At 46.7% G+C, this 12,921-nt stretch overlaps 1 protein-coding gene and 1 pseudogene across 1 annotated transcript in view; both read left to right on the top strand.

The window, feature by feature from the left end:
• The first annotated feature begins 7,565 nt into the window (after positions 1-7,565).
• On the top strand, positions 7,566-9,085 carry LOC106000132 (annotated as a pseudogene).
• Positions 9,086-11,626: 2,541 nt separating this feature from the next.
• Positions 11,627-12,921, top strand: part of Opn1lw (opsin 1 (cone pigments), long-wave-sensitive) — a 16,041-nt gene continuing 14,746 nt past the window's right edge. Inside the window, exon 1 of the mRNA XM_013035313.1 lies at positions 11,627-11,738. Within this exon, the coding sequence (XP_012890767.1) occupies positions 11,627-11,738 (112 nt within the window). The remainder of the gene's footprint in view (positions 11,739-12,921) is intronic.

The raw sequence follows: 12,921 nt of genomic DNA, 5'->3' as shown, positions 1-12,921 counted from the left end.
GCACTCTACCACTTGAGCCACAGTGCCACTCCGGCTTTTTTCTTTTTGCTTATATGGTGCTGAGGAATGGAACCCAGGGCTTCATGCATGCAAGGCAAGCACTCTACCATTGAGCCACCTTCCCAGCCCGGTCCATGAGATTCTTACCTCCAATGAACCACCAGAAAACCGGAAGTGGCACTGAGGCTCAAGTGGTAGAGTGTTAGCCTTGAGCTGACAGTACCCAGGCCCAGAATTGAAGCCCCACGACTGACAAAAAAAAAACAATTAACCAATAAAGACAAAGAAGCACTTCAAAAAAACTCTAAACAACACCACCAAAACAATTAACCATAAACTGAATCAGTAATTTAAACACAAAAATGATGAAGACTGGTGTGTGCTTGTCATCTCAGATTACTTAGGAGGCTAAGGCCAGGAGGATCACAAGTTTGAGGCAAGTTTGGGCAACATATTGAGGCTTTATTTCAACAAACAAAGAAGCAAATAACAACGAAAGAATGTGGCTTAATCCCAGAAACCCTAAAGTCAGAAGCAGGAGAATCTTGAGTTCAAGGATAGCCTGTAGGAAATTAGTGACACATAAGGATATGACTCAAAGTGGTTGAGGGAGAGCAAGATGCTCTCTCTCTCTCTCTCTCTCTCTCTCTCTCTCTCTCTCTCTCTCATTTTTGTTGGTTGTGGGGGCTTGGGTGCTGTCCCTCAGCCCAAAACTAAGATTCTCTAGGTTCAACCCCCAGTACTGAGAAAAAAGGAAAAGGCAATGTGCATGTACTCTTGCCATTGAATTATACAGTTAAAAATGGTTATGTGGCTTTAACTCAAAGCCTGGACATTTTCTCTAGCTTTTTCTGCATAAGACTGGCAGATGGGAAAAAGGCCCTGAAGGTTGAAGGCGGCTGTGGGGCAGTCTGCAAATGTTTTGGGATGGATAAGCAGCACAGCATTGCCAGGAGAGGGCGCCAGAGAACCAAAGAAGCAGCAAATCCCTTCCGGTCCCCAAGGGCTCCTGGGCTAATGGCTTAGTAGCTAGGAAACCCAATGTGTTCAAATAGCAACCGTAAAAGCAAAAGCAATCTGAAATTAGTGTTCCCTTCCTACAAAGAACACACAGTCCCCAAATTCAAAAGTTATCAGCAGCAGCAAATGCTCACTAAATGTTTGACAATGTCAGGGGTGACTTTCACCCAACCTGGGTCTTTGAATCCCTTCCTATCATGACTTTTTCAGGATCCTCAGTGGAGCACTATGTTGGCCAGTGGCAGCCCATTCAAGCCCTGTCCTCTTTCGTTTTGTCATTTTGCCAACAGTTTCTGACACATCTGGCATATTCTGGACTAGAAGAACGAGTTTTAAAACGGAAACTTGTATCTAAATTTCTAATTAACATGCCCTATTACAGAATGTGGTGTAGCTTAAGTGGTAGAGTGCTAGCCTTGAGCAAAAAAAAAAAAAAAGAAGAAGAAAAAAAAGCAAAGAAACAGTGCCTGGGCCTGCATTCAAGCCCCAGAACCAGCCCCAGAAAAAAAAAAAGGCAGCTGTCTGCTTCTGGTCTGCTTTCACTACAGCAGTTTCACTTCTTTATGTATGCCGAGCCTCAGCTGGCTATAGGGAAGTTAATAGCCTATGGGTGAGGCAGGGTCTTATGTGGTCACCTGCCACCCCCTCCAGTTTGCATCCTCATAGACGGCAAGTGTCTAAACCTAGTTATGATCCCTGAATGTGTCAGAGTCTGGGGAAAAAACAACGCACTGGATTCCACATTATCAGGGAGAACAGAGAGACTGAAGCACTCTGCCTTCTAGTCTCAGCACCTGGATACCCCACCCAATAGTTAGCTTCCCTGTGGGGTAAAGGAGGCTGTGGAAATCACATGATTCAGAGGGCCTGTGTGTGGGGCCTGTAGACCTGCCTAGCAGCAAACATATGCCAGGACGCTGGTCTCTAAAGTAGGTTTCAGTGCTCTCAGACTCTGCCCCCTTGTCTGTCCCCACAGACAAGGTGGAAGGCTGCGGATGGCCTGTGATTCAGAGTCTGCGCTCAAAACACTCAGACCACCTAGCAGCCAACACTCACAAGCAGAAGGCATGTTCTGGAGGCTGATTACTATACCACTTATAGTCTTTGTTTCCACTATGCCCCTCAAATGTGGAACTTAATCTCTGCTGGGGAGAGCTAGGGAATCACCTGATCACCATGCTCTTTGCTTCTGGAAACTTCTGTGCTATCCCATTAGGCCTTCTCTTCCTCCACAAGCTCCTCTCATGACAATGTGGCATGGTGCCCTGAGACTTCCTCAGCCATGATTGTTCCTTGTTTTCAAGCCCCAAGAGTAACTCAATCTCCAATAATAAACCTTCCTTCAAGATGGCCTCTTACTATATACCTTTCAGAGCCAAGGGGAGTGATAGAATGTCTTTCTTCATTAAGGCTGGCCTACACCAGAGCAGGCACTGTCTCAACGAATCTCCACCCTGGGTTTAAGGCTTAGAGGAATGGTATGGAGTTCTCCTGCAGTAGAATTGCTGGGGAAATTTGGCTTGCCTTGTGATTAGCTCTTTAGCTTCCTCTCTCCCCTTGAGAGCTTCAGAACGGTGGTCTATTTCTCTGTTACCTGTTTCTCTGTGCTTTCTGCCTTTTTAACCACATCTTTTGGTGATTTCCAATAGTCTCCTTGTCTTTCCCTCTTCAGAATATAGTCTCTCCTCTGCCACCTGACTCTCTTTATTCGCCGAGTTGGAAGGGTGCATTCTCCTACACCAGTACCATGATCTTTTCTTTCCAAACCCTTCCAATCTTGTGGATGGTAGCAAACTGCTTCAGGGAGCTGTCTCAAGAGCTGAAGAGCAGAGCAGAAGCAAGGATTGTGGGTTGGTGGCCATGATGGCTATCCACTCGAGACGGAGGAAAATGTGGGGTGCTGAGAAGTGGCAGACTCCGAAGAGCTTCTGTAGGTAGAACCATGAGAATTCCTGGTGACCTAGTGGAAGTCGTTGAAGGAAAGGACAAATTGAGACCAACTCTAAGGTTTCGAGCCTAGAGGCAAGTGGGACAGCTGTAGTCTCAGCTACGCGAAAGGCTGAGGCAGGAGAATCACTTGAGCCAAGGAGTTTGAGGTCAAACTGAAACATAGCAAGATTCTGCCTCAAAACATCAAAGGTTTGAGGTGTGAGCGAGTCAGAGAATGGAAGTCAAGGCCACATGTTTGGCTGATGTAGAGGGTTTGAACGTCAGGAATCCAGGCACCCGTAATCAATACGGAGGACAAGTAGGGGTCATCATCTCCGTCCTTGGACATTTTTCAAGGGGCTTACTAGAAACAACTTTCTGGGATGCGCTTCCCGCATTTTCAGAGTGTGCACCTGGCAGGGTTCTCCCAGACTTGGTGGGCTGTTGGGCCTGGCCCCGTGCACTCTGGCCGTGTCCTACAGACCCTGCACATCTGGGTCAAGGGACTGCTGACATGAACGGCAAATACAATGCTGATCCCTCAAGATGTGAGGCCAAGAAAACAAAAACCAAGCACAAAAAGACAGACACTGCAGGATTCCACTTCTAGAAGGCACTACAGTAGCCCAGTCCATATGACTTACAGTGATGGTTTCCAGGAGTTGAGGAGGAGGAAGAGGAAGATACATGAAGACATTTGTTGTTGTTTCATTTTGTTTTTGTTGGTCGTGGGTCTTGAACTCTGCTTCTGGGCACTGTCCCTCAACCCTTCAGCTCAGTTCAAGGTTAGCCCTCTCAACCCTTCAGCTCAGTTCAAGGTTAGCACTCTATCACTTGAGCCACAGCACCACTTCCTGTTTTCTGAGTCGTTCATTGGAGATAAGATTCCTGTTTTCTGAGTGGTTCATTGGAGATAAGAGTCTCACAGAGTTTCCTGCCTAGGCTGGCTTTGGACCGTGATCCTCAGATCTCAGAGTCCTGAGTAGCTACGATTACAGGTGTGAGTCATCAGTACCTGACTTTTTTTTTTTTTTGGTTGGTTGTAGATCTTGAACTCTGGGCCTGGGCACTGTCCCTCAGCTCTTTAGCTCAAGGCTAGTGCTCTACTACTTGAGCCACAGCGCCACTTCTGGTTTTCTAGTGGCTCATTGGAGATGAGTCTCATGGGGACTTTTCTGCCCACCTGGCTTTGAACAGCGATCCTCAGATCTCGGCCTCCTGAGTAACTAGGATTACCGACATGAGCCACTAGTGCCCATTTGAGATTTAGTTTTGTATGGGAAAAAAATTCTGAAGCTAGATAGAGGAAGGGGATGGTTGCACAGCAATGAGAACATACTTAATGTCGCTGCGCCACACACTTCCAATGGTGATGATGGTAAATGATGTGAGGAATATTTGACAACAATTTTGAAAATGTCAAAAGATCAGTCTGAATGAAACGGGGGACATAATAGATCTTTTTATCACTATTATTTTAACTAATGTACACTAATGATCCAAAAAGGGGCCCATTGTGATATCCAGACGTGCATATAATGTACTTTCATCACATTCACCCCTCCATTATTAGCCAAGTGGCTCCTTGTGTAGCTGTATGAACCAGTGGCTGCAATGGCAAAGTCCTTAACATGCTATAGAGAGCTGAGAGCTGAATGAAAGTGACAGGCAGCCCCAGAACTCCTAATAAGCACTTGCGCTCTCCCTCGCTCTCTCATTCTCTCGCTCTCCCCCCTCCTGTCTTTCAGGAGAAGTCAGATTAGAGACAAATCTGCCATCTAATCCTCCAGCCTAGCCAGGGCCCCAGCTGGAATGGAGCAGAGTGGAAGGTGTCGACAAGCCTGAGATTTCTCTTCTTCCTCTTCTCCCCACATTTTCACCTCATCGCCTTGCTCCTCATCTCCCTTCCCCAGGGGCCTCTTCTGCTTTTGTCTACCCTTCCTTTCACTAAAGCTGGGGAGTCCATGTGCCCAAGCAGGTGCCTGGGGACTTCCAGCACAGTAATCTGCTTTGGGCTAAATTGGGACTTGATCTTCTGCTAGCCCTAATCATCTCTTAACACCTGCTTGTGCAGGGCACGCCCCTCACGGCCTTTCCCACCACCTTCTGCCTCTGCCACCGCCACTCTCCTTCCTCAGGGACTTGAGGCAGACACAGATCTGACGATGACCCTCCGTGGGGCCGCGCTGCACAACGCTGAACTCCGGCATCAGCGTAACTGCACAGAACCGTGCGGAGGGCCGGTTCCAGAAGCTACCGATTAGACGGCACTCAATCTTCCCCAAGGCTTTCCAACAGCGTGCAGTCTTGGATGCTTTCATCATAGCCAGAATGGAAGGTTAATTTAAGGGGTGCTAGGTGACGCATAGCCAAAGCCTATAAAACTTCAGGGCGGCCAGGCGCAGGTGGCTCAAGCCTGTCATCCTAGCTATTCAGGAGGCTGAGATCTGAGGGTCAGGGTTCAAAGTCAGCCTGGACAAGAAAGTCCGTGAAACTCTGATCTCCAATAAACCATCAGAAAACTGGAAGTGGCGCTGTGGCTCAAGTGGTAGAGCCCTGGCCTCGAGCTGAAGAGCTGAGGAACAGCGCCCAGGCTCTGAGTTCAAACCCCACAACCAACAAAAAAAAAAAAAACAAAAAACAAATTCAGGGCAGCTCTGGCTAGCTGGTGTGGTTCAGAGAGGGGGAGTACAGAACAGGGGCTGTGAGGGAGAAGGCCAGGAAGGGCCTCCTGCTGTGTAGACCTGGCTGGGCCCTGAGAGCCAAAAGAGAAACATGCTTGCTAGTATCTAGTTTATGTCCTGAGCTGCACTGCCATCAACACTATTAGTCTAATCCGACTGCTTCTTAGTGAGTCCACGAGACAGCTTACTAGGAGCTCTTAACACTGTCCAGCAGGTCAGGGGCTTTGTTGTGCAACCACCACTACAATCCATCGCCAGAATTTGTTCTTCATGCAAAGCTGAAAGCCTGTCCCTATTAAACCCTATGTCCCAGAGTACGCCCTTCCCCAGGCCTTGGCAATCACCATGCTATTTGCTATGCTTTGGCTATGGTAGAGCCCTCCTAGAAGTAGAATGAGACACTACTCGTTTCTTTATGCCTGGGTCACTTCAGTGAGCAGTAAGTCCTCAGGGTTCATGTGTATTGCAGCATGTATCAGAATTCCTTTCTTTCTTTCTTTTTTTGTTGGTCATGGGGCTTGAACTCTGGGCCTGGGTGCTGTCTCTCAGCTCTTCGGCTCAAGGCTAGCACTGTACCTCTTGAGCCACAGCACCATTTCCAGTCTTCTGAGTGGTTTACTGGAGATCAGAGTCTCATGGACTATCCTGCCTGGGCTGACCTTGAACTGGGATCCTCAGATCTCAGCCTCCTGAGTAGCTAGGATGACAGGCCTGAGCCACCAGTGCCTTGCAAGAATCCCCTTCTTTATTCAGGTTGAGTAATATTCCCTGTACACACATACCATACTTTACTAATCTAGTCATCTGTGGATGGGCGTTCTCCTGGCTGTTGTGATCAATACTGCTGTCAAGTCTTTGGGGCTCTTTTCCACAATGAGAGCCCTGTCTCAATCTAGCTTTAGAATGCCTTCCTCATCCCCAAGTTATCCTGTACCCACCAAGGAGTCACTGCGCCTTGCCTCTCCTCGTGTCCTGGCAAGAACTCATCTGCTTCCTGCTCAGCAGATCTGTTTTGTTTGTTTTTTGCCTATTCTGGACATTTCATTAACAGAATCATCCAGTGTGTAGCCTTTGGCTTCTGCCTTCTTTGATTTAGCGTAACATCTCAAGATTTGTCCACATAGTGGCCTGGAAAGAACTTCATGCATATTGTTATGGCTGGATAATATTCCTTTGCATGGGTACACCATAGTTGCTTACTTATTTGTTCCTGTGGACAGTGCTGCTATGAATATTCATGGTCAAGGTTTGGTTTGGCATATACTTTCCAGGATGTGTATGGGCCCTGGCAGAGATGTACCACTCCACAAAGATCCCCTAGCCTGGCAGCCAGTATGTGGCATGGACGAACTGCTTCTAGGAGTCACTATTGTATGGGCAGCCAAGCAGAGGCACCACCTGGCCCCAGCCTTCAGTTTGGCAGCCAGGGCTTCCTCTATGCCAGCAGGAGAGGCTACTTAAGCTTGGAGCCAGGAATATCAAAGTCCCAGTGCTAAGATTAGAGATGTAGAGGTCACCACTACATGTGGCTTTACTGAGCTCAAAGGCCAATTCAGAAGACGTGTCTGAAGGCAGTCAGACTTCAAGACTGGCAGCTACAGGAGAGAATGGCCTCCCTAAAGGAGCTGGGGACAGGAAGGGGGTCCTCGGTTAGAGAGGGAAGGCAAGGCTATGGAATTAGGCAATGCTCTTGGAATTGTTGCCTCTGCCAAGCATAAAGCCACCAGTAGAGCACTGCTGAAGATCAAGGTTTGAAGCCAACCTGGGCATGAAAGTCTGTGATACACTGTTTTCCACTAATCACCAAAAAGCCAGAAGTGGAACTGTGGCTCAAGTGGTAGAGCACCAACCAACCTTGAGCAAAAAAGCCAAGCACTCTTCCTCTCAGTCCCATATTGAACTCGAGTTGGAAGAGGCGAGTCCAGTCTCAAAATGGAGGGCCATGATCCAAAGGAACCAAAGCAGCTGCAGAAGCTGTTTATTGGTGGTCTGAGCTTTGAAACTACAGATGATAGTTTAAGAGAACATTTTGAGAAATGGGGCACACTCACAGATTGTGTGATAATGAGAGATCCTCAGACAAAACGTTCCAGGGGCTTCGGTTTTGTGACTTATTCTTGTGTTGAAGAGTGGATGCAGCCATGTGTGCTAGACCCCACAAGGTTGATGGACGTGTTGTGGAACCAAAGAGAGAGGTTTCTAGAGAGGATTCTGTGAAGCCAGGAGCCCATCTAACAGTGAAGAAAATTTTTGTTGGTGGTATTAAGGAAGACACAGAAGAATGTAATTTGAGAGACTACTTTGAAAAATATGGCAAGATTGAAACCATAGAAGTTATGGAAGACCAAGAGAGTGGAAAAAAAAGAGAGGATTTGCTTTTGTAACTTTTGATGATCATGATACAGTTGATAAAATTGTTGTTCAGAAATACCACACTATTAATGGGCATAATTGTGAAGTGATAAAGGCCCTTTCTAAACAAGAGATGCGGGCTGGGAAGATGGCTCAGTGGTAGAGCGCATGCCTTGCATGCCAGAGGCCCTGGGTTCGATTCCTCAGCACCACATAAACAAAAAAGAAAAAAGCTGGAAGTGGCGCTGTGGCTCAAGTGGTAGAGCGCTAGCCTTGAGCTGAAGAGCTGAGGGACAGCGCCCAGGTCCAGAGTTCAGGCCCCATGACCAGACCCAAAAAAAAAAAAGAAAAAAGAAAAAGAAACAAGAGATGCAGTCTGCTGGATCACAAAGAAGTCGTGGAGGTGGATCTGGCAGCTTTATGGGTCGTGGAGGAAACTTTGGAGGTGGTGGAGGTAATTTTGGACGTGGTGGAAACTTTGGTGGAAGAGGAGGCTATGGTGGTGGAGGTGGTGGCAGCAGAGGTAGCTATGGAGGAGGTGATGGTGGATACAATGGATTTGGAGGTAATGGTGGCAACTATGGCGGCCGTCCTGGTTATAGTAGCAGAGGAGGCTATGGTGGTGGTGGACCGGGTTATGGAAACCAAGGTGGAGGATATGGGGGTGGTGGAGGAGGATATGATGGTTACAATGAAGGAGGAAATTTTGGTGGTGGTAACTACGGTGGTGGTGGCAACTATGATGATTTTGGAAATTACAGTGGACAACAGCAATCAAATCATGGACCCATGAAGGGGGACAGTTTTGGTGGAAGAAGCTCTGGCAGTCCATATGGTGGTGGTTATGGATCTGTGGTGGAAGTGGTGGATATGGTAGCAGAAGGTTTTAAAAACAACAGAAAAAGGGCTACAGTTCTTGGCAGAAGAGAGAGCGAGGAGTTGTCAGGAAAGCTGCAGTTTACTTTGAGACAGTCGTCCCAAATGCCTTAGAGGAACTGTAAAAATCTGCCACAGAAGGAACGATGATCCATAGTCAGAAAAGTTACTGCAGCTTAAACAGGAAACCCTTCTTGTTCAGGACTGTCACAGCCACAGTTTGCAAAAAGTGCAGCGATTGATTAATGCAACGTAGTGTCAATTCGATGTACATTGCTGAGGTCTTTTATCTGTTGCAGCTTTGTCTTTTTCTTTTCTTTTTTTTTGGGGGGGGGTCCGGTCGTGGGGCCTGAACTCTGGGCCTGGGCGCTGTCCCTCAGCTCTTCAGCTCAAGGCTAGCGCTCTACCACTTGAGCCACAGCGCCACTTCCAGCTTTTTTCTTTTTGCTTATGTGGTGCTGAGGAATCGAACTCAGGGCCTCATGCATGCAAGGCAAGCGCTCTACCATTGAGCCACCTTCCCAGCCTCTCTTTTTCTTTTCATTACATCAGGTAATATGGCCCTGTAAATTGTGGTAGTGGTACCAGGAATAAAAAATTAAGGAATTTTTAACTTTTCAATATTTGTGTAGCTCAGTTTTTCTACATTTTAGTACAGAAACTTTAACAAAATGCAGTTTTGAAAGTGTTTCCTTGTGGGTTAACAAGTAAAGATCATTGTTAATTACTATTTTATATGAATTTTGCTAAGGATAACTGTAAAGAAACACTTACTGACTTGCACTTTAAGGGGAATCTGTTCTCCTCATTTCCAAACCATGATACGAATGGGCGCTGACATGTGGAGAGAATAGATACTTGTATGTATGCATTGTGTGTTTTAGATACATATGATTGGGTATTTAAATTTAATTTATTAAATTTAAATTTAATAGCATTAAGATTACCTTCAAATGAAAAAAAACCCTCAAAATCCCTATTTGTTTTTGTGCATTTTCTTTCAATGTAATCATAGTTTTAGTGTGTTTTAAGATTTGCTGAATGGTAGCTGTGTTTAGAACATCTCCATTCTACATTTACCTTAAGCGCATTGAGAGTGACTGCTACCATAGTTTTGGAGTGTAAAGCATGTCTGCTGCCCTCTATTTAAATTTGTAAAGGGTAGTGGATGTTTTCCCCATCCCTTTAGAAACCATTCTTAATTTTTGATTCAGGACCACTAAGTGTGCAATGTCTGAGCATATTAGTGGATACCTGATTTTATTCTGTTTTTCCTTTGAGACCCCTGAGGCCTAAAAGATTTATTACTTTCCTTGGTTTAATTTCCCCATGCAAGTTTTCAGAGCAAGAGAATAAACAGACACTTCATTGTCAAATCCTTAACTTGTTGGCATGCTTTCCTGTTTTGTACCCTACACATTTTTCTGAGTGAATCCAAGGATAAGAGATATAATTGTCCAAAATAACAAATGTAGCAGATATGTAGCACAGTTGCTTAGTACAAGCTTCTCACTTCCCAAAGACCTGGATTGAAATTTGGGTAGTTTTTGAGTTCTTAAATTCCTACAGAACACACTGTTACGCCTGTGTATATTTCAATCTAAATCATGTTGGTATGAGTTAGCGATCTTGTTTGGAAGACTCTGGTTGAGAAGAGATTTCAATAATAAGGTCATACATTATATAAACCAATGTCTACTGTTTGCGCCAGCTAGTGCTTTCAGTTTCACTCAAACCCTTAGTATGTGCCCTGCTGTTACTCTTTATTTGACAGTGAACGTTGGATTCAAGATTTTTACGTGCTTTTTAAAGTACTAAGCAAAACAAGCAATAAAAAGGATAATGGGGCATGCTAGTGTTTCAATATGCTCTCTTGTTGCTCTAATTCTGTGCATTATTAATATTTGGATGCATGCAATGCCAGCATGGAAATCGGTCTTCACAGATACTGAAGTTTTCCAGAAAACACTCAAACCAATAAATGTATCAAGAAAACATTCCATTGTTAATGGGCATATGTGAATAAGCAGTGTAGAAAATAGGCTTATATTAGAAAATGGTTAAGTCTTATTAACATCAAGTGTGGTTATGTAAATGGACACTGTCAATGTTCATAACTTGGATACTTGGTCAAAATAACGCTTGGAAAAGATTAAAATTGAGCTAAATTGTCTCAAGTTTTTTTTTTTCGTTATAATAAAGGTTGAAGGAATGGGGAAGATTTAAAAAAAAAACCCAAGCACAAGGCCTTGAGTGCAAGCCCCAGTACTGGCACAAACCCATAAATACAAAGAAGATGAAGAAAAAAAGAGAAGGAGGAGGAGGAGGAGGAGAGGAAGAGGAGGAGGAGGATGAAGAGGAAGAGGAGGAGGAAGAGCCCCATGAGAGAGGCAGATCAGACTTGGGGTGACTTCTCCACCCACATCAGTCTGCCTGACTGATCTAAGCACATGTTGCAATCGAAGGCGATGGCGGGCCCATGAGCGGGGGCTGCAGAAGCTCCCATGAGCGTGTGCGAGCCCAAGGTTGGTAGGAGGCCTGAGTTCAGTTGCCAGAAAATCTCTCTGAGCCACTCTCCAAGGGAAGGGAAGAGTGGGAGGGGGAGGTCTAAGTCCTGGGCCCAATTAAGAGATCAGATGGTGAAGGGTTTGGGAGCTTTTAAGGTGAGGAGGCCCAGGCTGATCCTGCAGGCTGGTATAAAGCGCCGTGACCCCCCAGGTGGTGTGCCAAGACAGGAGGGCACTGAAGACAGGTTTTCCTGAGCCATGGCCCAGCGGTGGGGTCCTCAAAAGCTCACAGATGGGCAAACACAGGGCAGCAATGAAGACAGCACCCAGGCAAGCATCTTTACCTATACTAACATCAACTCCACCAGAGGTAAGCAAGAGGTGCCATGGGGGCCACCAGCTACCCTATCTCCACCACATGGGGTCTCCTGTACACCCCACTCTCATGCACAGCTTTAACGAGGACATGAATGGGTAGGTTTCTTTTCCTGTACTGTGGAGTGTGCATTTTGACACAGCATAGGCGTCTGCCAAGCCTTTGAGAACCGGTGTCCCTGAAAGGCTTTCTTTGTGGCCCTTGCTCATCTGTGCTGCTGCTGAGTTCTCAAGCATTGGATTCTAGGACATCTATCTGGCCGCTGCTTCCCTTGCGATCTGGGGAAGGAGATGAGTCAGTCTTCACTTCTCAAGCCACATGCAAGCCGGAAGGGTGGCCTGGAAAAAAACACTGAGCCACTAAGTGTGGCGGGGGGGGGGGAGTAGAAAGGCCCCCAGATAGGGAAGCTGGGAAAGCCTGAAACTGAGGGGCAGACAACCACTAGAACCTTAAGATTGGAAAAGTGGGTGCCAGAGACTCATACTGGTAATCCTAGCTACTCAGGAGGCTGAGACCTGAAGGACTGAGGTTGGAAGCCAGCCTGGGCAGAAAAGTTCCTGTGACTCCATCTCCAACTAGCCAGCCCAAAGCTGGCTGGAGCATCCGCTGTGAGCAAGCAAGTGCAAGGCCTTGGGTTCAAATGCCAATACTAGCGGGGGAGGGAAACTTGACAGAGCCTGGAGCAGTTAAGCAGCTGTGTAACTGTGTGCCCAGGACATACAACCTTCGGCTGCCGACTCCTGGGGAGAGCTGGCAGCCTTTCATTTTGAGTGGCTTTGAGAGAAAAGGCAACACCTCAGGCCAGGTGCTGGGCGCTCACACCTACAACTTAGCTACTCAAGAGGCTGAGATCCGAGGATTGCAATTTGAAGCCAGCCCAGGCAGACAAATCTGGAAGTGAAGATGTGACTCAAGTGATAGAGTGCTAGCCTTGAGCAAAAAGGGCAAGCACGAGTGCAAGGCCCTGCATTCAAGCCCCAGTGCCAGCACCAAAAATTAGACCAACAAATCAGACTCATCCAGGAAACCTGAGCTCTGCCCTTGAGCCTTGCGCAGGTGCACAGGTCTGAGTGTGGCTCTCCACTGGACAGGATTGCTGTTCAAGTGATGCTGTCCATGCTTCTTCCCCAGCTCTGCGTCTCCACATCTCCTCCTCCTCCTCCTCCTCCTCCTCCTC

This window comes from Dipodomys ordii, unplaced genomic scaffold (genome assembly GCF_000151885.1).
Source record: "Dipodomys ordii isolate 6190 unplaced genomic scaffold, Dord_2.0 Scaffold209, whole genome shotgun sequence".
Classification (NCBI taxonomy): Eukaryota; Metazoa; Chordata; class Mammalia; order Rodentia; family Heteromyidae; genus Dipodomys; species Dipodomys ordii.
The sequence above is the reverse complement of the archived record's forward strand: the minus strand, read 5'-3'. Positions and strand labels throughout refer to the sequence as shown.